Source organism: Megascapheus bottae, chromosome 6 (genome assembly GCF_031878675.1).
Source record: "Megascapheus bottae isolate mThoBot1 chromosome 6, mThoBot2.hap1, whole genome shotgun sequence".
NCBI lineage: Eukaryota > Metazoa > Chordata > Mammalia > Rodentia > Geomyidae > Megascapheus > Megascapheus bottae.
Window position 1 is genome coordinate 41,709,782 of NC_143514.1, and position 21,317 is coordinate 41,731,098.

General features: G+C 41.3%; 1 protein-coding gene across 1 annotated transcript in view; it reads right to left on the bottom strand.

Annotated features, from left to right (window-relative positions):
• Ror1 (ROR family WNT receptor 1) overlaps positions 1-13,912 on the bottom strand; it is a 41,816-nt gene extending 27,904 nt beyond the window's left edge. Inside the window, exons 1-5 of the mRNA XM_090333979.1 lie at positions 13,787-13,912; positions 10,799-10,921; positions 8,471-8,663; positions 5,867-6,184; positions 4,387-4,632 (exon numbers count right to left, since the gene is read on the bottom strand). Coding sequence (XP_090190105.1) covers positions 4,387-4,632; positions 5,867-6,184; positions 8,471-8,663; positions 10,799-10,921; positions 13,787-13,912 — 1,006 coding nt within the window. The remainder of the gene's footprint in view (positions 1-4,386; positions 4,633-5,866; positions 6,185-8,470; positions 8,664-10,798; positions 10,922-13,786) is intronic.
• Positions 13,913-21,317: the final 7,405 nt, after the last annotated feature.

The window sequence follows — 21,317 nt, forward strand, 5'->3', positions numbered from 1 at the left end:
AGAGTACAAGGTCAACATGCATTGGATTTTGTGAATGGATGAATAAATAAATAAATAATTCTCATGATCAGATGCCTAGAGTGTAAGACATACAGGAAAGTGAAGAGGACAGGTGTTGCTCAAATTATCCTCCTTTTTTCCTCCTCCTCTAAGCATATTCTGGATCTTTTCACATAATCCTAGTCAATTAATTTCCAGAATTCACGGCAGCCGTATTTTGTTTTACTTATATCTTTATTCAGTTCTAGATTTCAGATGAAAAAAAATGGTAACTGTTCTCCAAGTGCCTTAATTCTAGAAAGTACATGAACATTTTTCTATTTAGTTAAATCTAACCTTTAGCCTTTTTTAACTGGAGGTAAAACAAAATTAATCAGTGCCAACAATGAGAAACCCCATGGTAATTTTGAAATTTCCTTAACTTTGACCTAACCAAAGTATGCAGGAAGCTGAATCCTAGCTACTCAGAAGGCTGAGACCCAAGGATTACAGTTCAAAGCCAGCCTAGTTAGGAATGTCTGTGAGACTTCAATAAACTACTCAGAAAAAGCCAGATGTGGCTCTGTGGCTCAAGTGGTAGAAAACTAGTTTTGAACCCAAATGCCATAAACACACACACACACACACACACACAGGAACATTCTAATCTCATTTGGTATGGAGAAGACAAAGGACTCAGTGGTGCTGTGGCTCAAGTGATAGAGCTCTAGCCTTGAGAAAATACAAGGACAGTGCTCAGACCCTAAGTTCAAGCATCAGGACTGGCAAAAAAAAAAAAAAGAAGAAAACTTATTGTGAGATAAAAACTATGTTTAATTCTCCCTCCCTCTCTCCCTCCACCCCCCTCTCCCTATGTACCTACCTATCATCTGTCCATATATCTAATCAATCAACATGCATACATAAGTCACAGTTTGAAAGGCAAGCCTTGGGTTTGAGCCCTTGGTTGAGTCCTTGGTAAAATATGTGGCCTTGGACTACTTAACCTCTCTAAGTTATGCTTTTCATTCATACAGATAATAAAACCCTCTTTCTAGGGGCATAAAATCTTGAGCCAATGCATATTATTCTCAACATCATTTTTGATCTACTGAGTATACAATAAATGATCATGACTACTTCAAATTATTGTTGTTCTACAGTGTACAATTGTATAGTGTAGAAAAGTTATTCATCTCTGGCATTATAGATACTTTGGGCTGGATAATCCCTCTGTGGGTGTTGCAAATATTAAAGGGTATTTTACACATCTAGTAGCATCCTCCAGCCTCCCTAGGTCATATTGCTGGCTTTAGCCTGGAGGGGAATTGTGCTATGAGTTGAGAAGCAGTGGTGCAGAGGAAAAACTGTGGTCCTCATGGTAGGAGGCTTTAAACTACCTGGTGATGGGAAGTGAGTCCCAGGCATTGCTCAGGACTTTGGCATTCTCCTCTGGTAAAATAGCACTGCAGATTCCTACATCTCACAGTTTGAGGGGCAATGAAAGGAGACGAAGGACATCAAATATTCTGTAGAAGTTATAAGAGCGGGATTCCATTGTGATGATTTTGTCAGTGGTAGGCTGCTCAGGGGTGACTCTGAGAAGCCAAGAGTGCCTTAGAGCAGACACTAACCCACTCTCTTCTTACACTGTTCTCTCGGCAGCCTCTTGTAGATCCCATGCCAAGAATTCCCTATTCCTTTAATGGATGTATTTGTGGCTTGGTTTGAAGAACACAAGAACTATTTTCTTTCTAAATGAAATGAGAATGCCCTTAAAAAATAATCCTTGTACTGGGAGCATGGCCTAGTGGTAGATGCATGAAGCTCTGGATTCGATTCCTGGGTACCACATAAACAGAAGTGGTGCTGTGGTTCAAGTCATAGAGCGATAGCCTTGAGGAAGCTCAAGTATAGTGCACAGGCCCTGAGTTCAAGCCCAGAACTGGAATAATAATAATAATAATAATAATCCTAGTGGTAAACATTGCCTTGTCATCTCTAGTTTTAATTTACATCTAAATCCATTGTTCATATGACTGGAGTTAGCTGGTCCTCGAAATTGGTCCTCTACAGATTGGTATTTAGGAAGGAATATTCTGAGAGGTTTTAATACCATTGAACTGATTAATCCAATAATGATAATAATAATATCAGTAAGATGCTGAGAAAACTACAATAGCTTTCTTCATTAGCAAAGGAACTTGGTGTGTGGTGTGTGTGTGTGTGTGTGTGTGTGTGTGTGTGCATAGGCACACATGTGTGTATTTGAACATAGTGCCTCACTGTCTAACTTAACTCTTTTTTGGTTATGAATAGCTTCTACCATGTAATCCATATCTTCATTTCTGGCTAATTGGAGATAACAATATCACAACTTTGTCTGGTTTTGAACCTTTCTTCTCAGATCTCAGCCTCCTGAGTAGCTAAGACTATATGAGAGAGCCACCAGTACCCTGCAGAGACATATTTTTGATATATAACCTAAGGGAAGCCAGTGTGAAGAAATCCAGAGGTCGAGGCTATGGTAGTTCTTTATTTTTCTTGCATTCATTTAAGTGAGAGCAGTGTTTGGAAAAACTCATGGCCCTTGAGTTTGTTCAGAGCTTTATGTTGACAGATGGGGGCTCAAGGTCTAACCCCAGTGGTGGATGGCTCTGTGACTTATATACCTAAGTCTTCAGGCCCTACTGTTCAGTCAGGCTAATGTGTTTATCTGAACACATTCATTAAAAACTAGCCCAAAACACGGTTCTAAGTTCTGAATGGAGATAACTATGATAGGCACAGAGTACCTCATTGTGAAATGAAAGATTTTGCCTCAATTATCTATCTATCTATCTATCATCTGTCTGTCTGTCTGTCTACCTATCTATTTACCTGTCTTTCTGTCTGTCTGTTCATCCATCTGTCCATCTATCTACACATAGGTATTTTGTAGATATACATGGTCTTTGTTTCTACCCAGTCTGAAAGACTTTTCATGGCTTCTTTTCCTATTAATTCAAGTTTACTGAAAGTGCTTTAGAAAAGCCACTGGAATGAAAATTAATGCCTTTTATATATAATGCCTACATTTTACTTAAACTAATTGTAATAGAGCTTCACTCATTTGATCAGATTATCAACAACTTTTCCAATGTGTGGGGGAAATTATTTCTCTTCTGAGGGGCATTAACTAAGAACTAAGGGTTGGAAGTCCACCCAAAGGGCAATGTTGTTGGCCCAGGGGAGTGAACAATGCACCCATTCTTTAGAGTATTTGGTTCAGCTCTCACAGAACTTCTTTCTTTATATTTTTTCTTCCTCTCAGCAAAAATTGATCTAAGTTCCAAATTCTGGAATCATTCCTGAATTTATATTCCATATTTAATCTGCCAGTCATCCCTGTTAGCTCCACTTTTGAAATATAACCTGTGTCTGTCCACTGACGTATTCTCTTCGTCCTTCTCCCTTGAAGTCCACCACAGCTTGCCACTTGATGATCACAGGAGCTCCCAGTGGTCTGCTATGGCATCCTTCCTCGAGTCTAATCTCAACCCTGATGCCAAAGTTATCCTTTAAAAATGTGAGATCATGGGGCCGGGAGTTTGGCCTAGTGGTAGAGTGCTTGCCTAGCATGCACGAAGACTGGGGTTCGATTCCTCCGTACCACATACATAGAAAAAAGCCAGAAGTGGTGCTGAGGCTCAAGTGGTAGAGCTCTAGCCTTGAAAGAATCTATGGACAGTGCTCAGGCCCTGAGCTCAAGCCCGTAACTGGCAAAAAAACCAATGACTCATGTAAGGTTTTTTGCCTCTTCTCCTGTCTGGATCACAGAATATCACTGAATGAATAACCATCTAGTTAGAGGCCCACTCCCTCACCAAAAGTTTCCTTCCTTTTTTCTTACTTTATGAACATGTCCTAGAACCAAATGATCTGGTAACTGAAGTCTCTTTCTAGATACCCACACTGTATTACTGGGTGACACAAAGGACAGTTTATCCAGATTTCCCCAGATCACTTAGCAATAGTTGTAGATTCCTCCTGCCTTTTGAAGGTTCTCACGGATGGCTTTCTTCTTGCATACCTGTTGTGGATACACCTGGACAGGAACCTCCAAGGACAACACTGTTGTTCCACAGTGATGTCTATGATAAGGTGTCTCACCTGTGCCACCGGATATCCACAAATATAATGTCTACAGGTATAAATGGAGCTACTTCTCATGAGTGTGTTTTGGTGTTCGTTGTGGTGTTTTGTGCAGCAATGGCAAAGTTTATCGACTCTAGAAATGGGTAGAGATCAAGCAAATCCCATCCATCAAATTCTGCCTTCTCTTTAGAATTCTCCAAAGTGAACGTGGTAGGGCAGAGACATTTTGCAATGTTACTGAACCCCTTAGAGGCAGTGACCTCTACTTACCACATTCTGGGATGTCACACAGGTCAGACTTCAAGTTTTCATCCAAAGTAAAGCACCAGGGTGCTTCCTTCTGATTCCCTGGGTTGCGGCAGTAGGAATGGCCCCCATTGAGCTCTGGGAAGCGCAGGGCGGTGAAAGTGTGCATGTGGGGGTACTGGGAATTCCATGGCTGGCACTGGCGCCCTGATTTGGTCACACTGACAGTTCCCCGGTAGTCTACACCTGTGCTGTTATAACACTTGTGATCTGAAAAACAAAAGACAAACCCAGACTGCTAGATAGAAACAGAGATGATGCCTATGGGGGCAGATGGCAGTTCCGGGGGTGGTGAAGGGAGGAAAGGTTTTTCACCTAGAGGCCAGGCTTGTCTGCTGGGCAGTCTCCCTGCTTGCTGGGCCAGGACACAGGGGCCTGCCTTGCCGTTACATTCCTGGGAGGATTTCAAGCTTAGGCTTCAGGAATGAAAGCAGTCTTCTACAAGGACTTTTTAATATTGAACACAGAAGAAATCAGAACTGGGGCAGGTCCTAGAGGCACAAGAGTCACTTCCTTAATTTCTGGGTTTCTAGTGGGTGTTAGAGCAGTTTGTGATGCTGGGCTGGACAGGTAACCACAGAAATCACGATGGCAGTAATAGTGATGTTTTTGAATGGTCACGATGCACTGAGCTAGGTCTGAGCATTTTAAGTGCATTTATTAGTTTCATTAATTAGTCCAAAAGGGACTAATTGTGAAAGTTAATTGTGAAAGGTAGGTGCAGAGGAGCTGTCTCTGGTTTGGCAGTGCTGAAAGGGTACAGGATGAGGACAGGCCTTCACATACATTTTTGTTAAACTGGTACAAGAGTATATATGTGCCATAAAATAGTTGTCCCTATTGTGGTACTTGATTATTAATAGGTTCTAGAACTTCTGTCATCTCAAAATGAAGCTCCATACCCGCTACATCTCTAGAACCTCCCCCTATCAATCACAATGCAACTGTCTATTCTGGAAATGTCATCTACAGAGAATTATAAGGGGTATTTAACTTCTTTCATGTAATATAATGTTTTTAGGTTTCAGCAGAGTTGTAGCATGTATCTGCTTTGCCATTCTTTTAAATGGGTAAATAGTATTTCATTATGTTGATAGATCATAATTTTCATCCACTCATGTACAGATGGACATTTGGTATGTTTCCATCTGTTGGCTATTGTGAACAATCTTATATGAGCTATTTATTGTTTCTAGACAGCATGATAATTCTATGTTGAAGTTTTTGAGAAACTATACTCTGTATTTTTAAATAGCTATACTAGATACCAGTAACTGTTCCTCATCCCTCACTGAGTCTTCAAGTGCGGACTTTAGCCCACTGGAAGGCAGAGTGATTGCTCATGGAAACTGTTCCCATGGGAAGAATGACCATGCATCGATGTCCAGTGTGCTGACACTTATCACTGTGCCAAAGGGTTGCTGGCCCCAAGGCTATCACTTACTTTTATTGATAGGATCTGCCATGGGAATTCCGATCCGGATGCAGTTTGCAGCTTCTGGGCTCTCTGGCTGAGGAAGATCCTCACAGTTTGGTAGTTTTAACCTCATCAAAATCATGGGATTTGATCTTGCAAAAATGTATTCTGTTTGACACAGAACATTCTCCAGGATCTCACATTCATCCCGACACAAGTCCCGGGGCTTGGGGATGGAGGAGGTCTCGTCACAGTATGGGAAGGCATAGTGGCACAAGGAAGGAATGGCAAACTGGGAGCACTTATCAGATAAGTGACTGGAGGTGCCAATCATGGTGAAAGCGGCTGCAAAGCAAACATAGTTATTAACTCCCAGAGGCCAGGGTTTATCTGCTCTGTTATCTAGTCAACAGAGATCAGATCTAAATACACATGGGGAGGAATTTGCTGGCCTGACACAGAGATTCATTTCAGATGTCTCAGCAGCTTTACTTTCACTGGATTGAGAGGGGGAAAAAAAAAAAAGCAAACAAAAAACATTTTGACTACAAAGTTAAAAAAACAGGATTAAATTACATAAGTGCCATTTCCTAATAAAAAAGAATTAATTAGGTTAAAGGACAATATATTTTTCTTTTTTTCTTTTTTTCTTTTTTTTACTACAGAGTAATGGAACTTCATGTTTCCTCTGGTCCTCTTTATTAGTTTGGTGAGGTTTCTGAGACATTTAGACAGCCTAGGCCTCGAGACCCAGTGCAACATTTAATTCTGTGCCTTGCCAGATGGCAGAGAATGCTGGATGGCTCTGGGATACTTGCATGATTTCTTTGTGGCTTGAATACTTTCTGCCTCATCTTCTCACAATGAGGCAGCCCAGTTGGAAGTTCGCAAAGACCACAATTCGATTGCTCCAGCACATATCATGAATGTGCTTCAGCTTACGAACCTCCTACCTAATGAGATTATCGTATGCAGAACACTGGCCTCTCAAGGCATCACAGGAGGTCGACCAGTTTCCCTAAGTATTCCTTAAGATAGTGATCCTGTAGAAAGGTAATAGCCTGTGAGAAACCAGGACTACCCATAAATTAGAGAAGTGCTAGTTTCAGCAAGGATAGATGGATTAAAATAAAAATAAAAATAAAATCTCTAAGGTCCGGGAGGTAAAAAACTCGCCTAGCATACATGAGGCTCTAAATTCAATTCCTTAGTACCACATAGTCAGAAAAAGCTGGAAGTGGTGCTGTGGCTCAAGTGGTAGAGCTCTAGCCTTGAAGAAAGTCCTAGGACAGTGCTCAGGCCCTGAGCTCAAGCCCCATGACTGGCAAAATACAACAACAACAACAACAAAAAAACAACCAAAAAAACCCCCAACAACAATAAGATAACAAAAAAAAACAAACAAAACTGTAATACTTTCCAGTAAATTGGTGCTGGATGATCAGACTCAAGAAATGATTATCATTATTGGATTAGCAATTTAAAAAATCAGAACACCATTTACTTAGGTATATTCTTAGTTAAAAGTATGTTAAAATGTTCTTAGTTTGAGGCATGACTTCAACAGCTCCTCCCCACCAGTGCTGTGTGGACCCTTGAAAATTTCAGTCTTATTATTCTGGAAAGCCTGAGGGTTTCAGCAAGTGGCACTGGACATCTCCTCTAGCTCCTTCTTTTGGTAAAACGGCTGCTTCCCCCTTTCCCCCAAACTTCCTCTCAGTTCCTTCAAATTTCTCAGAGGACATAGGCTCTGGATCTTTGGCCATTCTGTGTTCCTTAAGTTGTCAGATAAACTATAAGCAGCTACATTTAAATTTCAGGAAAGGAAAAAAAAACATGCATTGCTTCTGTTAGAAATTGTTTGCTGGTTGTCTGTGGTTTCAATGTAACAAGGTGTCCTATATTTATAGTTGCTGAATCTGGTCACTGCATTAGAATTTCATAAAGGCTGCTTTAATGCAGGTGGCACACAGGCACAACAAACATATTTATGAAATGGGACAAAGATGTCTTATAGTTCCCTCACTCATGCATGATAGGAGTAGTTACACAATAGATTTCCATCCAAAGAAATCCAGTTTCAAATAAATAATGCAAGGTACAGCAAGGAGACACCTAAGATCAGCAGGGTCAGTCAGTCAGGTCAGAGGTAAAGATGAGATTTTCTTGCTGAGTAAACTGTTTTCCCCAAGACATGCTAACTATGAAGACAGCTTTGTGCTGAGAGTCCTGCCTCTGGACTCTAAAGTCATTTCAGTCCACATTCAAGCTGCTTTCACATAGTAAGCTCCGTGAGGGCAGAATCATACCTGGCTTATTTACCAACCATGGTATCACCAGTGCACAGAAGTTCCTGGAACACCAAAAAGCACTCCAAAAATATTTATTGAGTGCTTGAATGAATGTGAGATTCCTCAAAGCTTCCTTTTCCTCTCAGGACAACCTTCAATAGATTATTGTAATGTAAATTCCAAAGCACAGAGATCACATCTCATGCCTCTTCATTGGCCTGTTCTCCACCTTCATGCTTAGCCTAATCCTTTGTCAAGAGAAACACAGCTCAGTAAAAGTTTAGGTGAGAAAAAGTTATGCAAGGGGGAAAGATATATCATTCTCATTGGTGTCACCCACCTGTGATCTGATTTTCTATTTCCCCTTGCATGTGCAAAGACTCCATGTAAACAGTACGGTTGCCAATAAATCGAGCACATGCAATCCCTCGGTATGGCTGACAGAATCCGTCTTCTTCATACTCATCTCTAAAAGCAATGCAGAGTAAAGCAGAGCAGTTAGGACAGACATCAGAGTCCACTATGAGCAATACCCAACACAGTCACTAGGCGGCGCAGTTGGGTACCATATATTAAAGAATAAGGCTTTTTTTTTTTTTTTGCTCAGTTCCCAAAACATCACTTAAAACATCTGTTGGCTATGTTGGTCAAGTTTCCTATACCCCCGGAAAGTCATCCTGAAGCACAAAATCATCCTTAAATATGGGAGGAAAAAATGCTTTTATTTTCGCAGCTGGTGGTGGGCTGGAAGATGATGTAGCTGTAAGAGTAAAGAGGAAATGAGTTGGAAATCTGGGCACATATTGTACAGTTTTTTGTTTTTTAAGCACATATTATTTCTGCTTCATTTGCTACAAAGGCGTGGGTGTATCGGCCCCAAGATTTATTCAGCTTGACATGTCAATTAACAGGGGTGGGGAGACAGGATAAGAAGCTAGGTACCACTGGGAGGAGCCAGAGGGCAGCTGGATCATGTAGCTCCTTACCCATTGGTTAACACCCACCATCTCTCCCCTGCAGAAAGATGGTTGGGGTAAGATACAAGCCTAGAGTGAAGACGACTCACCGAAAACCCAAGGACAGCTCAAGAGAATGAGGACTTTAACCTTGCCTTCCTGGCCTCCTAAAAGTTTTTGAAAACAGCCTTCTTAAAACTCTGCTGCTTCAAAATTACAATAATAAGTAACAAGGAAGTGGATCTGGATTTGAACATAGAGGGACTCAAGAACATGGGAGTGCCAGAATGGCCGGTGCTGGAAACAGTAGAACTTAGGATTCAAGGTGATGAGACTCGACAGGAAGCAAAGAAGCCATCTCCATAACCATAACCTCCCACAGGATGCTGGGCAGCCGTGACTTCCCACGGGAGCCAACGAGGAACACAAGATGCGGAGGGCAGAACACAGCAGTCCCTAGGGCAGCGATCACCACCCTGGAGGGCTGACTTTTGCCTGGGTGACACACCTGGCTTGGGTGGCTTACCTGGCCGCTGTCTACACACCACCTCCCTAATATAATTTTTTTGTGTGGGTCATGGGGCTTGAACTTGGCCTGGGCACTGTCCTTCAGTTCTTCAGCTCAAGGCCTTACCCTTGAGCCAATCCTCACTTCCCATTTTCTAGAGGTTAATTGCAGATAAGAGTCTCAGGTCTTTTTGTGCCCAGTCTGGCTTTGAAGCTTGATCCTCAGATCTCAGCCTCCTGAGTAGCTAGGATTACAGGCATGAGTCACCTCGCCCTGGCACAATTTGCTTTTTTCTCCGTGAAAAGTGAGGAGAAGCTGGGTACCTGTGGGTCACACCTGTTATGCTAGCTACACCAGGAGGCTGAGATATGACCATTTTTGTGCAAAGCCAGTAGAGGCAGATAAGTCTGTGAGAATTTTATCTCCAATTAACCACCAAAAAGCCAGAAGTGAAGCTATGCTTCAAGTGGTAGAGTGCTAGCCTTGAGCAAACAAACTTCAGAGACATGCCTGAGCCTTGAGTTCAAGTCCCAGGATTGGCTTGCATGCACACTGTAGCATGTGTGAGTGCACACACATACTAACAAAGAAACCTAAGGCTCAGGAGTGACAGCTTATCTGCCTGTGCCCCTGTGTTAAACAAGAAAGGAATTTTGTTCTCCAGACACTGTGCGTGTTGGTACTGAGGTTTAAACTCAGGGCCTAGTGTTCTACCTGTGCTTTTTTTCTTTTACTCACACATAATGTTTTGTTGTTGTTGTTGGTTAATTGAAGGTAAGAATCTCTGGGGTTATTTGCTGGATTAGTTTTGACTTGAGAGCTTCAGATCTCATCCTCCTGAGTAGCCAGGATTACAGAGGTAGATGTCTTATCTACTAAATAGAGGTAGTAATAGGCTAGCATGCTTCCAAGTAAAAGTCATGATGATTCTAGCTTATACTATAAAACCTCCAAGATGCTGGGCAAGTTCTCTACATTGTGTTATACCCCAGCCTACTATTTATTTATTTACTTATTTGTTTAGTGCCACTATTGGGGCTCAAACTTAAGGCCTGAATATTCTCCCTTAGCTTTTCTGCTGGGAATCTACTACTTGAGCCACAGTCTCACAGCTGGCTCATAGACTTTCTTGCTCATGTTGGCAATTGTCAGACCATAGCCCCCTGAGTAGCTAGGATCATAGGTGTGAGCCACCAGCACCTACCCCATATTTAATTTTGAAGAGGATCTCAACTATGTTTGTCATGGTGGCCTCCAACTCAGAATCCTCCAGCTTCACAGCCTCTCCAGTGGCTAGATTCCAATCAGATATCATCATGCCTGGCTGCTATGGATCATTTTAAAGAATTTGATCCAAGAACATGTTTACTTAAAAGTTAGTTACGAAGCTCTTACTTTGTAACATGGACTGTGGTTGAGTTCTGGTGCTCCCCTTTCCTGCTGGGACTTTAGTGTAGGAATCTCAGTCTACAAAGTCTAGACAGCCCAGGAAGGCAGAAACTTGAAATGAAAAATGTCTGATGAGATACTAGTTTTCCATAGCTTCCATCTTTGATACAGGCTTATAAAGCTGGAGATGGGAAAGGATCTTCAGTTTAGCCCTGAAAAGAGTCTCTATTGCAAAGCCCTTAAAAATAAAATTAACCTTTCAGTTCACATCTAAATGAATATATCACATACTTGACATAAAGACATTGAAATTTTAACATTGCCCAATCCTGCAAGCACTCCATATGTTTACTTTCATAAATCCTACAGCAATGTTGAATTCTTTTTGGCTTAAATTTTACTTGGGTTGTAAAATTAACCCAACTTTTATTGGGTAACTAATACCATAAACCTATAGGGAAAAAGAAGGTTCTCAGTGACCTAGCCTTGGATGCTTGGAAACCTAAATTGGGAGAGTTGAATCAACCCCCAGGCCCCACGCCACCCGCTGTTCTCTGGAAGGTGCTTTTCTATCCTTCTGCGTTAGCAGAGCCCTGACATTTAATGTGTCGTTAGGAGAACACTTCTTCCTCCCCGACATTAAACTCTCAAGGCCTCAATTTATATCTCTTGGGAGGACAAAACCCTGGAATTACCCCAGATATAAATCCCTAATCTACTGGGAGTTCCCATATTTTATGTGTGAGGCTTAGGTTAAACTTCTTACCACCTTTCCAGTTCAAGACTCTTAAAAAAAAGGACTCTGAATTATTTTTTTTTTGTCAGAATAAAATGGATTGCAAGTCCTTGGCTGCCTACTTCTTATCAAAGGCTTGGAGGTGCAGGTGGATTGAATTTTTGATGATGCCCAGAATTCTTGCTCTTCTGACCAGTCTCTTAGGGACAGACGTTAAAAAAAAAAAAAACTCACACTAAAAAACAAATGAGTATGCAATGTCATCTGCTAGGGAATACTCTTCAGCCCTGCATGCTTGTAAACATCTCTTCAGGAAGCTTTCAAAAATACCAGCGCTTGAGTTTCACCTGGACCTGTGGACTCATGCTCTCAGGGGGCAGGGGGCAGATCCACGTATTTGTGTGTGAAAAACTCTCATGTGAGTTCAACGTGGGTTGAGAACCACAGCACTAAAACACACAATAACTACAGCCGTTCTGTGCTAGGTGCTGTGTTAGGTTCTCCCTTTCTCCTTCCCTCCCTCTCTCCTCCTTTTTTTACTGGATGCTGTGTTAGGTTTTTCCTTCCTCCTTCCCCACATCTTCTACCCTTCCCATCCCCTCCTCTCTCTTCCCCTTCCTCTTCCCACCCTCATTCTTCTCCTCTCCTTTCTTTGTACTGGGGATTGAACTCAGCACCTTGTGCTCTACCATTGCTGTACCACTTGAGTCATGTCCGTAGCCCTTTCTTTTGTTTTAGTTTATTTGTGCATGTAGAGTATTGTGCATTTGTCTTACTAACCTCAAACCATGATCCTCCTGCCTCCACCTAGGAAGAAGCTAGGATTACAGGTGTATACCACTGTGCCTGGCTTTAGGTACTTTCTTAAAGCTCCTCCTGATGAGGTATTTTTCTCATTTTTAGCTCACAGAGACAAATGCTCCAGTTCTGAAAAATTAAGTAACTTGCTTAAATTTACACAAAATGCCCCATAAATACCGAAACAACAACAACAAAACCCAGTGAGTGGAAGACCTAGTATTTAGATGGAAAATGCAAACAGGCCCTACATCATATAATTAGATCTATAATGATGTTTTTGTTTCTCAAGGCTGCTATTAATTGAATCATTCTAATCAGAAACAAGAGACTTCATAAGGAGCCTCCACTCTGTTGAGTTTCATATACTTACAAAACAGCATCAGATAATTTAATATCAACAACAGTGTTATAAAGAAGGTGATGGTGCTGAGCTCTGGTGGCTCACATCTGTAATCCTAACTACTCAGAAGGCTGAGATTGGAGGATTATGGTTCAAAGCCAGTCTAGGAAGAAAAGTCCCTGAGACTCAACTCTCCAGTTAACCACTGAAAACTTGGAAGTGGAGGAGGTGTGGTTCAACAACAGCCTGGAGTGAGAAAACTAAAGGACAGGATCCAGGTCTTGAGTTCAAGTCCCAAGTATTGGAACAACAGCAACAAGAACAAAAACAGAAAAGAAAAAGAAAAAGGAAAAGAAAGAAGGCGATAGGTATAATGATGAGAAACCTGAGGGCCAGGAACCATGAACTAGCCATAGTTATAGAACAAATAGAAGAGCTGTATGTGTCTTACAGTGACTCTGTTTCCCCTTCTATAGCTTGCTTCCACATAGTTTGGAGAAGGTTTCTTTGGAGTATACTGTGTCCTGAGGGTTTCTTTTCTTTTCTTTATTTTTAATTTTATTGTTGGGGTGATGCACAGAGGAGTTAGTTACATTCCTTCTTAAACATTGTTACCCCTTCCCATGTTTTTCTCCCACTTTCCTGCCTCCCACCCCTCCCACTTATTTTGTTTTTCTGAGGGTTTCTTTTATTTATTTTTTATTTTTTTTGCCAGTCCTGGGCATGAACTCACGGCTTGAGCACTGTCCTTGGACTTTCTCAAGGTTAGAATTCTACCACTTGAGCCTCAGCACCGCTTCCGGCTTTTTTCTATATATGTGGTACTGAGGAATTGAACCCGAGTCTTTGTGCATGCTAGGCAAACACTCTAGCACTAGGCCAAACTCCCAGCCTGAGGGTTTCTTTTAAAGCTAAATCACAGTCACCTTTCCTGGCTTTCCTGTTTCTGCTTGTGCAGGCTGGAAGAGAACAAGTGCCGCCCACAAGTCAATCAGCTTTGTGTTCTTTTCCAGCACTTCTTTCACTGTGGATGTCTTCCTGCCTTGCTGCATGCTTCATAAATTGGAAACATGAAACAGCAAGGCTGCAAAAGTGCAAGGACTCTCACACTGAGTGTGCCCAAAGCTGCATCCTATGGTGTAGAAACGCAGCCATTCATCACAGCGGCTGGCACCAGCCACCTCACCCTGATGTCAAGGAGCAGGGAGCTTTGTGACCGGCAAGTAGCCTGTTTCTCATAAACTTCTTGTAATTAAGTTACGACGTGTCCAGCTTCCACAACCTTCCCCATTCTCTGGTGAGATCGGACAAAGCAGATGCAGTTTTGCCCTCCAGCTCCACAGTTTCTCCTTTCCTAGGTTAGAAACTGATGAAAAATGCTAGAGCTGGCCTGAAAGAGGGTGGGCCAGAACCCTGTGAGCCTAGGAGGATTCCCTCCAGGAAGTTTTGAGGAGCAAGGGAAAAGAAGGCTCTTCTGGGCTCAGGGGAGGTGAAGGACCTGCTTCCTTCCTGCAGGGGAAGCTCAGGAATCTTCTGATATTGACTTGCTACTTATCTTGCAAGTCCTTGATGCTTCCACACTTAGAACACACTCTTCCTGAGCCTGGAATGAGCCACACCCCCTTCATCTTCTCATTTTCTTTCCTTCTTTTTCCCTCTTGGAAATACTGGGGGTTGAACTCCTATTTGCCAAAGCAAAGGCTCTACCCTTTGAGCATCATATCCCTAAGTCTAGATGCTTTGGTTAGTTTGCAGAGGGTCTCACATTTTATTTTGCCTAGATTGTTATCCTGCTATTTTATGCTTTCTGTGTAGCTAGGATAACAGACATACGACACATAACCATCTGGTTTTTTTTTTATTGGAGTTGCAAATGTTTTTGCCTGAGGTGGCTTGGAATCTTGATCATCCTGATCTCTACCTCCAAAAAAGCAAGAATTACAGGTGTGAGCCACCATTTCTGTCTATCTTCTCATCTTCAGGTGTCTCTAGATACTCTAAACTCTCCCAAGAAAGAATCATCTCCCATCAGAACTCCCACGCAGGCTTCTGACTGCACACCGTCTTTTTGTATTATACTTTCCCTTTCACTGACTGATAAACAGGACTGTAACAGACTGCAGAAACTATACCAGAACTACTCCTCAAACTAGGAACCATATTTGTCTTTATCAGAATAATATAAGACATAGGCACACCTAATGGACATAATTAGATAAACTAACTCATGATGATTTGGGCCCTAAAAATTCCCTTTGGAGTAATAATACCAGTTAAAATGCATACCTCTCTTTACGCAATTTAAGCCAAAGGATTGAGAACAGGTCCTCAGACAAGTATTTGTGCACAGACATTCATGGACACACTACTCACAATAGCAAAAGGTGGAAACAATTCAATGACCATTCACAGATGATGCTAGGTAAGGTATGCTGGATGCAGAAGATGGACCTGGAAAGAATTTCACCATCCACCTCAAAGAGCTGGAGTGTCTGCCACTGTGCTCATGGAGCAGTTCACAAGGTGGCTTGCTTCCTGGCAGGAGGGCAGTAATCTCTCTGCACCCAAGCCAAACAAGTTGCCAGTTGCTTCCCCCGGAGACTCTCATGACCACAATTGGATGAAAGGTATCCTTTATAAAAATGTGAAAACAGGCCAGTTATTTGCCACTCTGGTTAAAAGCAAAGCCACATGGAAGCTTTGAAAACCTCAGAGGCGATGTGTGAAGCCTCTCACCTCTGAGGCAGGTTCTGGGGGGAAGGGGCTGCAGTTAAATCACTTGGAGGTGAGAAACAGTTATCACAAATAAGATGATGATAGATAAATGGATAGGGGTAAAGTGAAAATCTTCAGCACAGTCAAGAAATCAGAATAAAGAAATAATAAAGAGATAAAACCAGAATAAGTTAGATAATAATAAAGAGAACAGGAGAAAACATTTGGAAAAATGTTCATCCTATAAGGGATTACTATCCAGCATATATAAGGAGCTCAAAACAACCCCATGACAAACCACAGATAATCTGATTTAAAAACTGGAAAATTGTACAGGCAGATGTTTCTTGAAAGAAAAAAAAGAAGACATTAAATGGCTAATGAAAATGTTGATCAGGGAAATGCAAATGAAAATTTTAATGAGATATCATCCTACTTCTGTCAGAATGGCTACCATAAAAAAAAAAAAACAACAAAAAAAGGTCTGGGAGTCTGGCTTCATGGTAGAGTGCTTGCCTAGCATGCATGAAGACCGGGTTCAATTCCTCGGTACCACATACACAGAAAAAAGGCCGAAGTGGTGCTGTGGCTCAAGTGGTAGAATGCTAGCCTTGAGGAAAAAGTCTAACGACAGTGCTCAGGCCCTGAGTTCATGCTCCAGGACTGGACAAAAAGCAAAGCAAAACAAAACAAAACAAAAAAGAGCCCCATGCTAGTGGCTTACGCCTGTACTCCTAGCCTCTCAGGAAACTGAGAGCTGAGAACTTCCAGCTCAGGCAGGAAAATGCATGACACATATATCTCCAATTACTCACCAGAAGAGCCAAAATGGAGCTGTGGATCAAGGAGTAGAGTTCAAGCCCCAGGACAAATTAAACAAAACTAAAAACTAAAACCCCAAAATACCAACTGCCATCAATGATGCAGAGAAAAGCAGAGGTTTTTATAGTGTTGGTGAAAATACGTTAGAAGGTGAAAATAGCATGGAGGTTACCCAAATAATAAAACATAGAAATATCATGACCCAGAAGTTCCACAGCTGGGTGTAAAGCCAAAGAAAAGGAAACACAATGCTGCCGATAAAGAGTGAGCCGGACAGCCAAGATTCAGAATCAGTGAAGGAGGCTATTGACTGATGGATGAGTAAAGGGAAGGTGATACATGTGCCCATCCAAATATTATTTGCTCACATGCAAGAAAGGAATCGAATCCTAACATTTGTGGCAAGCTGGAGGGAAATGAAAGGCACACTATTAAATAAGGCAGGCGCTTTCTTTGAGGAAGCTAAACGAGGTCATCTCATACAGTGGAGAGTTGGACAGACTGAATGGCAAAGGGAAGGCAAGGTCCATTGTGTATATGTCACATTTGCATAGAAGGGACAAGTTCTCTTGCACACAACGGTAGGGTGACTACAGTTATAGTATAACTCAAAATAGCTAGAAGAAAGGATGTGTGTGTCTGTGTGTGCGTGTGTGGTATGCGTCCACACACACTGGTACTGGGACTTGAACTTAGGGCTTCTTGCTTAATTTTTTACTCAGTGCTGGCACTCTAACACAAGGCACACCTCTACTTCTTCTCTTTGGTGGTTAGTTGGCAATAAGAGTTTCACAGACATTCCTGCCTGAGAAGGTTTCAAACAACGACCCTCAGATCTCAGCCTCCTGCGTAGCTAGGATTGCAGGTGGCAGCCACTGGCACTGGCTTAAGAAAGATATTGAATATTGTCAACACAAACATTCTGATTTGACACGTGTTGGCAGAATAGTGTACCATGTAAATATGTATAACTATTATGTATCAGTGAAATAATTATTCAAAGGAGGATACATAATAAAATATGAGGTTCTCAAGGGGCCATAACTATCCTAACATAAACAGAACAAAGTCAGGGTTACTAAGATGTAGATAAGAACAGATTGTAATCAGATGTGGTCTCAAGAGTTTACCACTTATCCAAACTGATCTTTTTCCTAAGAGAGTTTTGAGCCTGGAAGTATCCTCAGCTTACTGGCACCCAGGATGTCATTTTAGGCTGCACATCTTTCACTGCACCTCCTCTCAGAATGATGCCTTTGGGTGAAGTGGCTCTCGGACAGGTACCGGCAGAGACTTGGAAAGAGCCAGCTGCATGGAGGGCTGTGAAGAAACCCAGAAATCGACCTTGCCTCAGGCTGGGTGTGGTGAAGGGATTACAGGTGAAACATGTGATCCCAAAGTTATCTCACAGACTGGTTTCTAAAGACCAATTGGCAACGTGTTAGCATACTTGACCTGTAAGGTCAATTTTCAAAGCAAGCCAATCAAAGCATGTCAACCCAGAGGAGCAATGACTCACAGAGAAGACTTAAGTCTAAGAGGCTGAGAATTCTGCGCACCCGAATATCCCTTTGTGTTTAGCTGGAATGCCTTTGTAAGCACAAGTGATTTTTGAAGTGACTGTGTCACGTAGCTTGTGTAGTTCCCACAGCTGGACGCAGACAACTGAGAACATTTATTCCCTTAACTAAAAAGTCGGTCTCACACACACATTCTTTTTTTGCTTTAAAAAAATTCAATCAAATTTCAAGGTTTTCTTTTTTCTCTCCTCCTTTGGCCAGGAACCATTAAAACAAACACATGGATAACATTCTGTCATAGTTTCCACAGCAGCACAGAATAGTTACTTGTGTCCAACTTAGCAATGAGAAGGTGTTGGCTTAGCTTCGTGGTGATACTTGGGGACGCAAGGGTTGTGTTGCATTTGGGAAAAGTAAAGGAGAAGATGAGCAGAATGATCCAAGCTTGGATCTCACAAATGTAATTTGAAGGAAAATTAGGCATGTAATGTATTTTATACCCATTTAAAGACATACTTGCAATGATAGGACTGCACTAGCATGACAGTTACAAGAAGAGGAAAGATTGTTCATAAAAGGAATGAGTGATTTTTGGTGAGGTTTTTGTGGTAGGGGTGGCCTTACACCTTCTGAAAATGCCTGGGATGTTTTTGCTTTCCCTGATGTTGAAGGGCCGGCTTGTCCCCTCAGGTCAGATGAAGCAGGGCAGACACAGTGATAGGCCAAGCCCAAGCTTCTCATCAGAAACTCTGAGGATATGCTTTGGCAGTTCTTCAAATATCAGGCATTCAGACCACCCCCTAAATTTTCCCATTGAGAATAATGGGACTTTGTAATAAAATGAAACTCACACATACCAATCTAGATAGATTTTCTGCCACAAATGCTTTGATATTTTTTTTTGCTATTTTTCTTTATGCCTTTGGCCATGGATTGAAAAAAGAGAAGGCTTGTGGCAAGAGTGGTAAATGGAATGTAGGGACTTCTTAGGAGAGTCTTGATTTCATCTAACTACTCAGAAATGGGATGAAACCTAATCTTCAATTCTTGCTCTTCTGTTTCACCCTATCTTTGTCTTCCATTCCTGCACATGGTGTGTACAAAAGACTTCCAGCTTCCAAACACAGACCCTCTATCCTAAACCCTAGTCTCCAAAGACAAAACAGAAATCCCCACCCCAGCCCTCAACCTCTAATCAGAGACCCCCACTGCCAAGCCCTCCAGCCCCACAGAAGACAATGCAGAAATTCCCCACTCTGATCTCCAATCCCCACCCTAAACCTTAGCCCCTAGCCTCTACAGAGACCCCCCCACTCTAGCTCCCAGCCCTCTAATGATAATACAGAGAGCCCTTACTCCAATCCTCTGCCCTTAGCCTCGACACAGATACTCCCAACCCCATCTAGCATCTCAAAAGACAACAGAGAGATACCAACCCCAACCCCAGCCCTTAGTCCTAGCCTATACAAGACCCACACCCTAACCTCCAGCCCGCATGTAGAGATCCCTACTCATACTCCTAGCCTCCTCAAACACAGCACAGAGATATCTGCATTAGATTTAGAATCTTTCATATTTGAAAAATTGCAAAGGTAGAAATGAACGTGAAAATGAGGGCTAATATATGATGCACAGAATAGAAATGTCGGAATATCAGTTAAAAAGGGGACACGGGGACAGACTTGTGAAATCCAAGGAGTTCTTTTGGCAAAATGAAAAGTAGACTAGAGTGGGAAAGTGCACATGTCACAGATGGGAGGCCTTACATGCTAGCATTCAGACATCAAAGGTGCAATATCTGTTTATAGTCTAGCAGGGCATACATGTAATGGAATACTCTCTGTTCTCATTCTGTTTCTTCCTTCTCTCCTTCCTCCTTTCCTTTTTCCATTTCTCTTTTTCAGCCCATAGTTTTACTAAAACCCAGTGCTTGAGAATTAAGGAAGGGTTATCTACTTGAGAGTGTGAAATTTCTCCAAAATAGATCACATTTTAGGCCAGAATGGAAGTCTAAACAAATACAAGTTTCCTTTATCTTGTCAGATCATAATGGAATAAAATTAGATATCAACTGCAAGAAAAATTATAAAAATTATATAATCACATGTAGCTTGAACAATATACTTTTGAGTGGTTAATCAGAAATGAAATTAAGAAAAAGTTCCCATAATAAGATGAAAATGAAAATACAACAGAAGACAAATAGAACAATTGGATGCAAATACAGTTCTAAGGTGATTTTCAGACATCAATGCCAACATTTAAAATCCAGTGAGATCTCCAATAAGAAACAGTGCCCCTCCAAGCATTTTAGAAACCAGGATCAAGCTGAACCCCAAATCGGTAATTAGAGAGAAAGAAGGAAGATCAGGGTGGAATGGAGACTAAGTGAACAACACAAAGACTTAATGAAATAAGACTTGATTGGTTGAAAAGATAAACAAAATTGACAAACTCTTAGCTAAAACAAAAAAGAGCACAGGGGCTGGGAGTTTGGCCTAGTGGTAGAGTGCTTGCCTAGCATGCACAAAGACCCAGATTCGATTCATCAGTACCACATAGAAAAAACAAAAAGCCAGAAGTGGTTCTGAGGCTCAAGTGGTAGAGCCCTAGCCTTGAGAAAGTTCAAGGACAGTGCTCAGGCCCAGGACTGGCAAAAAAAACCAACCAACCAAACAAACAAAAGCATGAAACATGAATTAATAAACCAGAAATGAGAAAAGAGGGATGTTAAAATATCTGTCAGGTAAATCCTAAGAATTATCAGGACTATTCTGAAGATTTATATTCTAACCAATTGGAGATAGAATTTTATTTTTGTAAATTATAGGAGAAATGAATAAATTTTTAGCCATGAACAACTTAAAGAGATCAGGCAATCAGATCTGAGAGTCTCTCAATTAAGAAGCATCAAGGACTGAATAAATTCACTGCCGATTTATTTCTACTAGATCTGTAAAGGACTAATAATACTAATGCTCTTCAAACTACAGCATTAAACAAAAATGAAAGAAATGCTACCAAACTCATTCTATGAAGCTAGTCTTACCCAATATCACAACAAATAAGAAGAAAAAAAAGAAAGAGAAGAAACCATAGACTAATTTTCCCGGTGAACATAGACCCAAAAATTTTCAAAAAATGCTTGCAAACTGAATTCAATATCACATTAAAAAAGGTTATACACCACAAGCAAGTTAGTTTCATTCCAATGATACAAGGATGATTCACTTAATACAAATAAATGCAACACAGTACATAAATTGAACTTAATATATCAGAAATGAAGACAAAGTCTTTGACAAAATTGACATCATTATAAAACTCCTGAAGAAAAGTAGGAATAGAAGAAAATTACTTAAACATAAAACAGCTATAATTGAAAAGTCTATGTTAACAT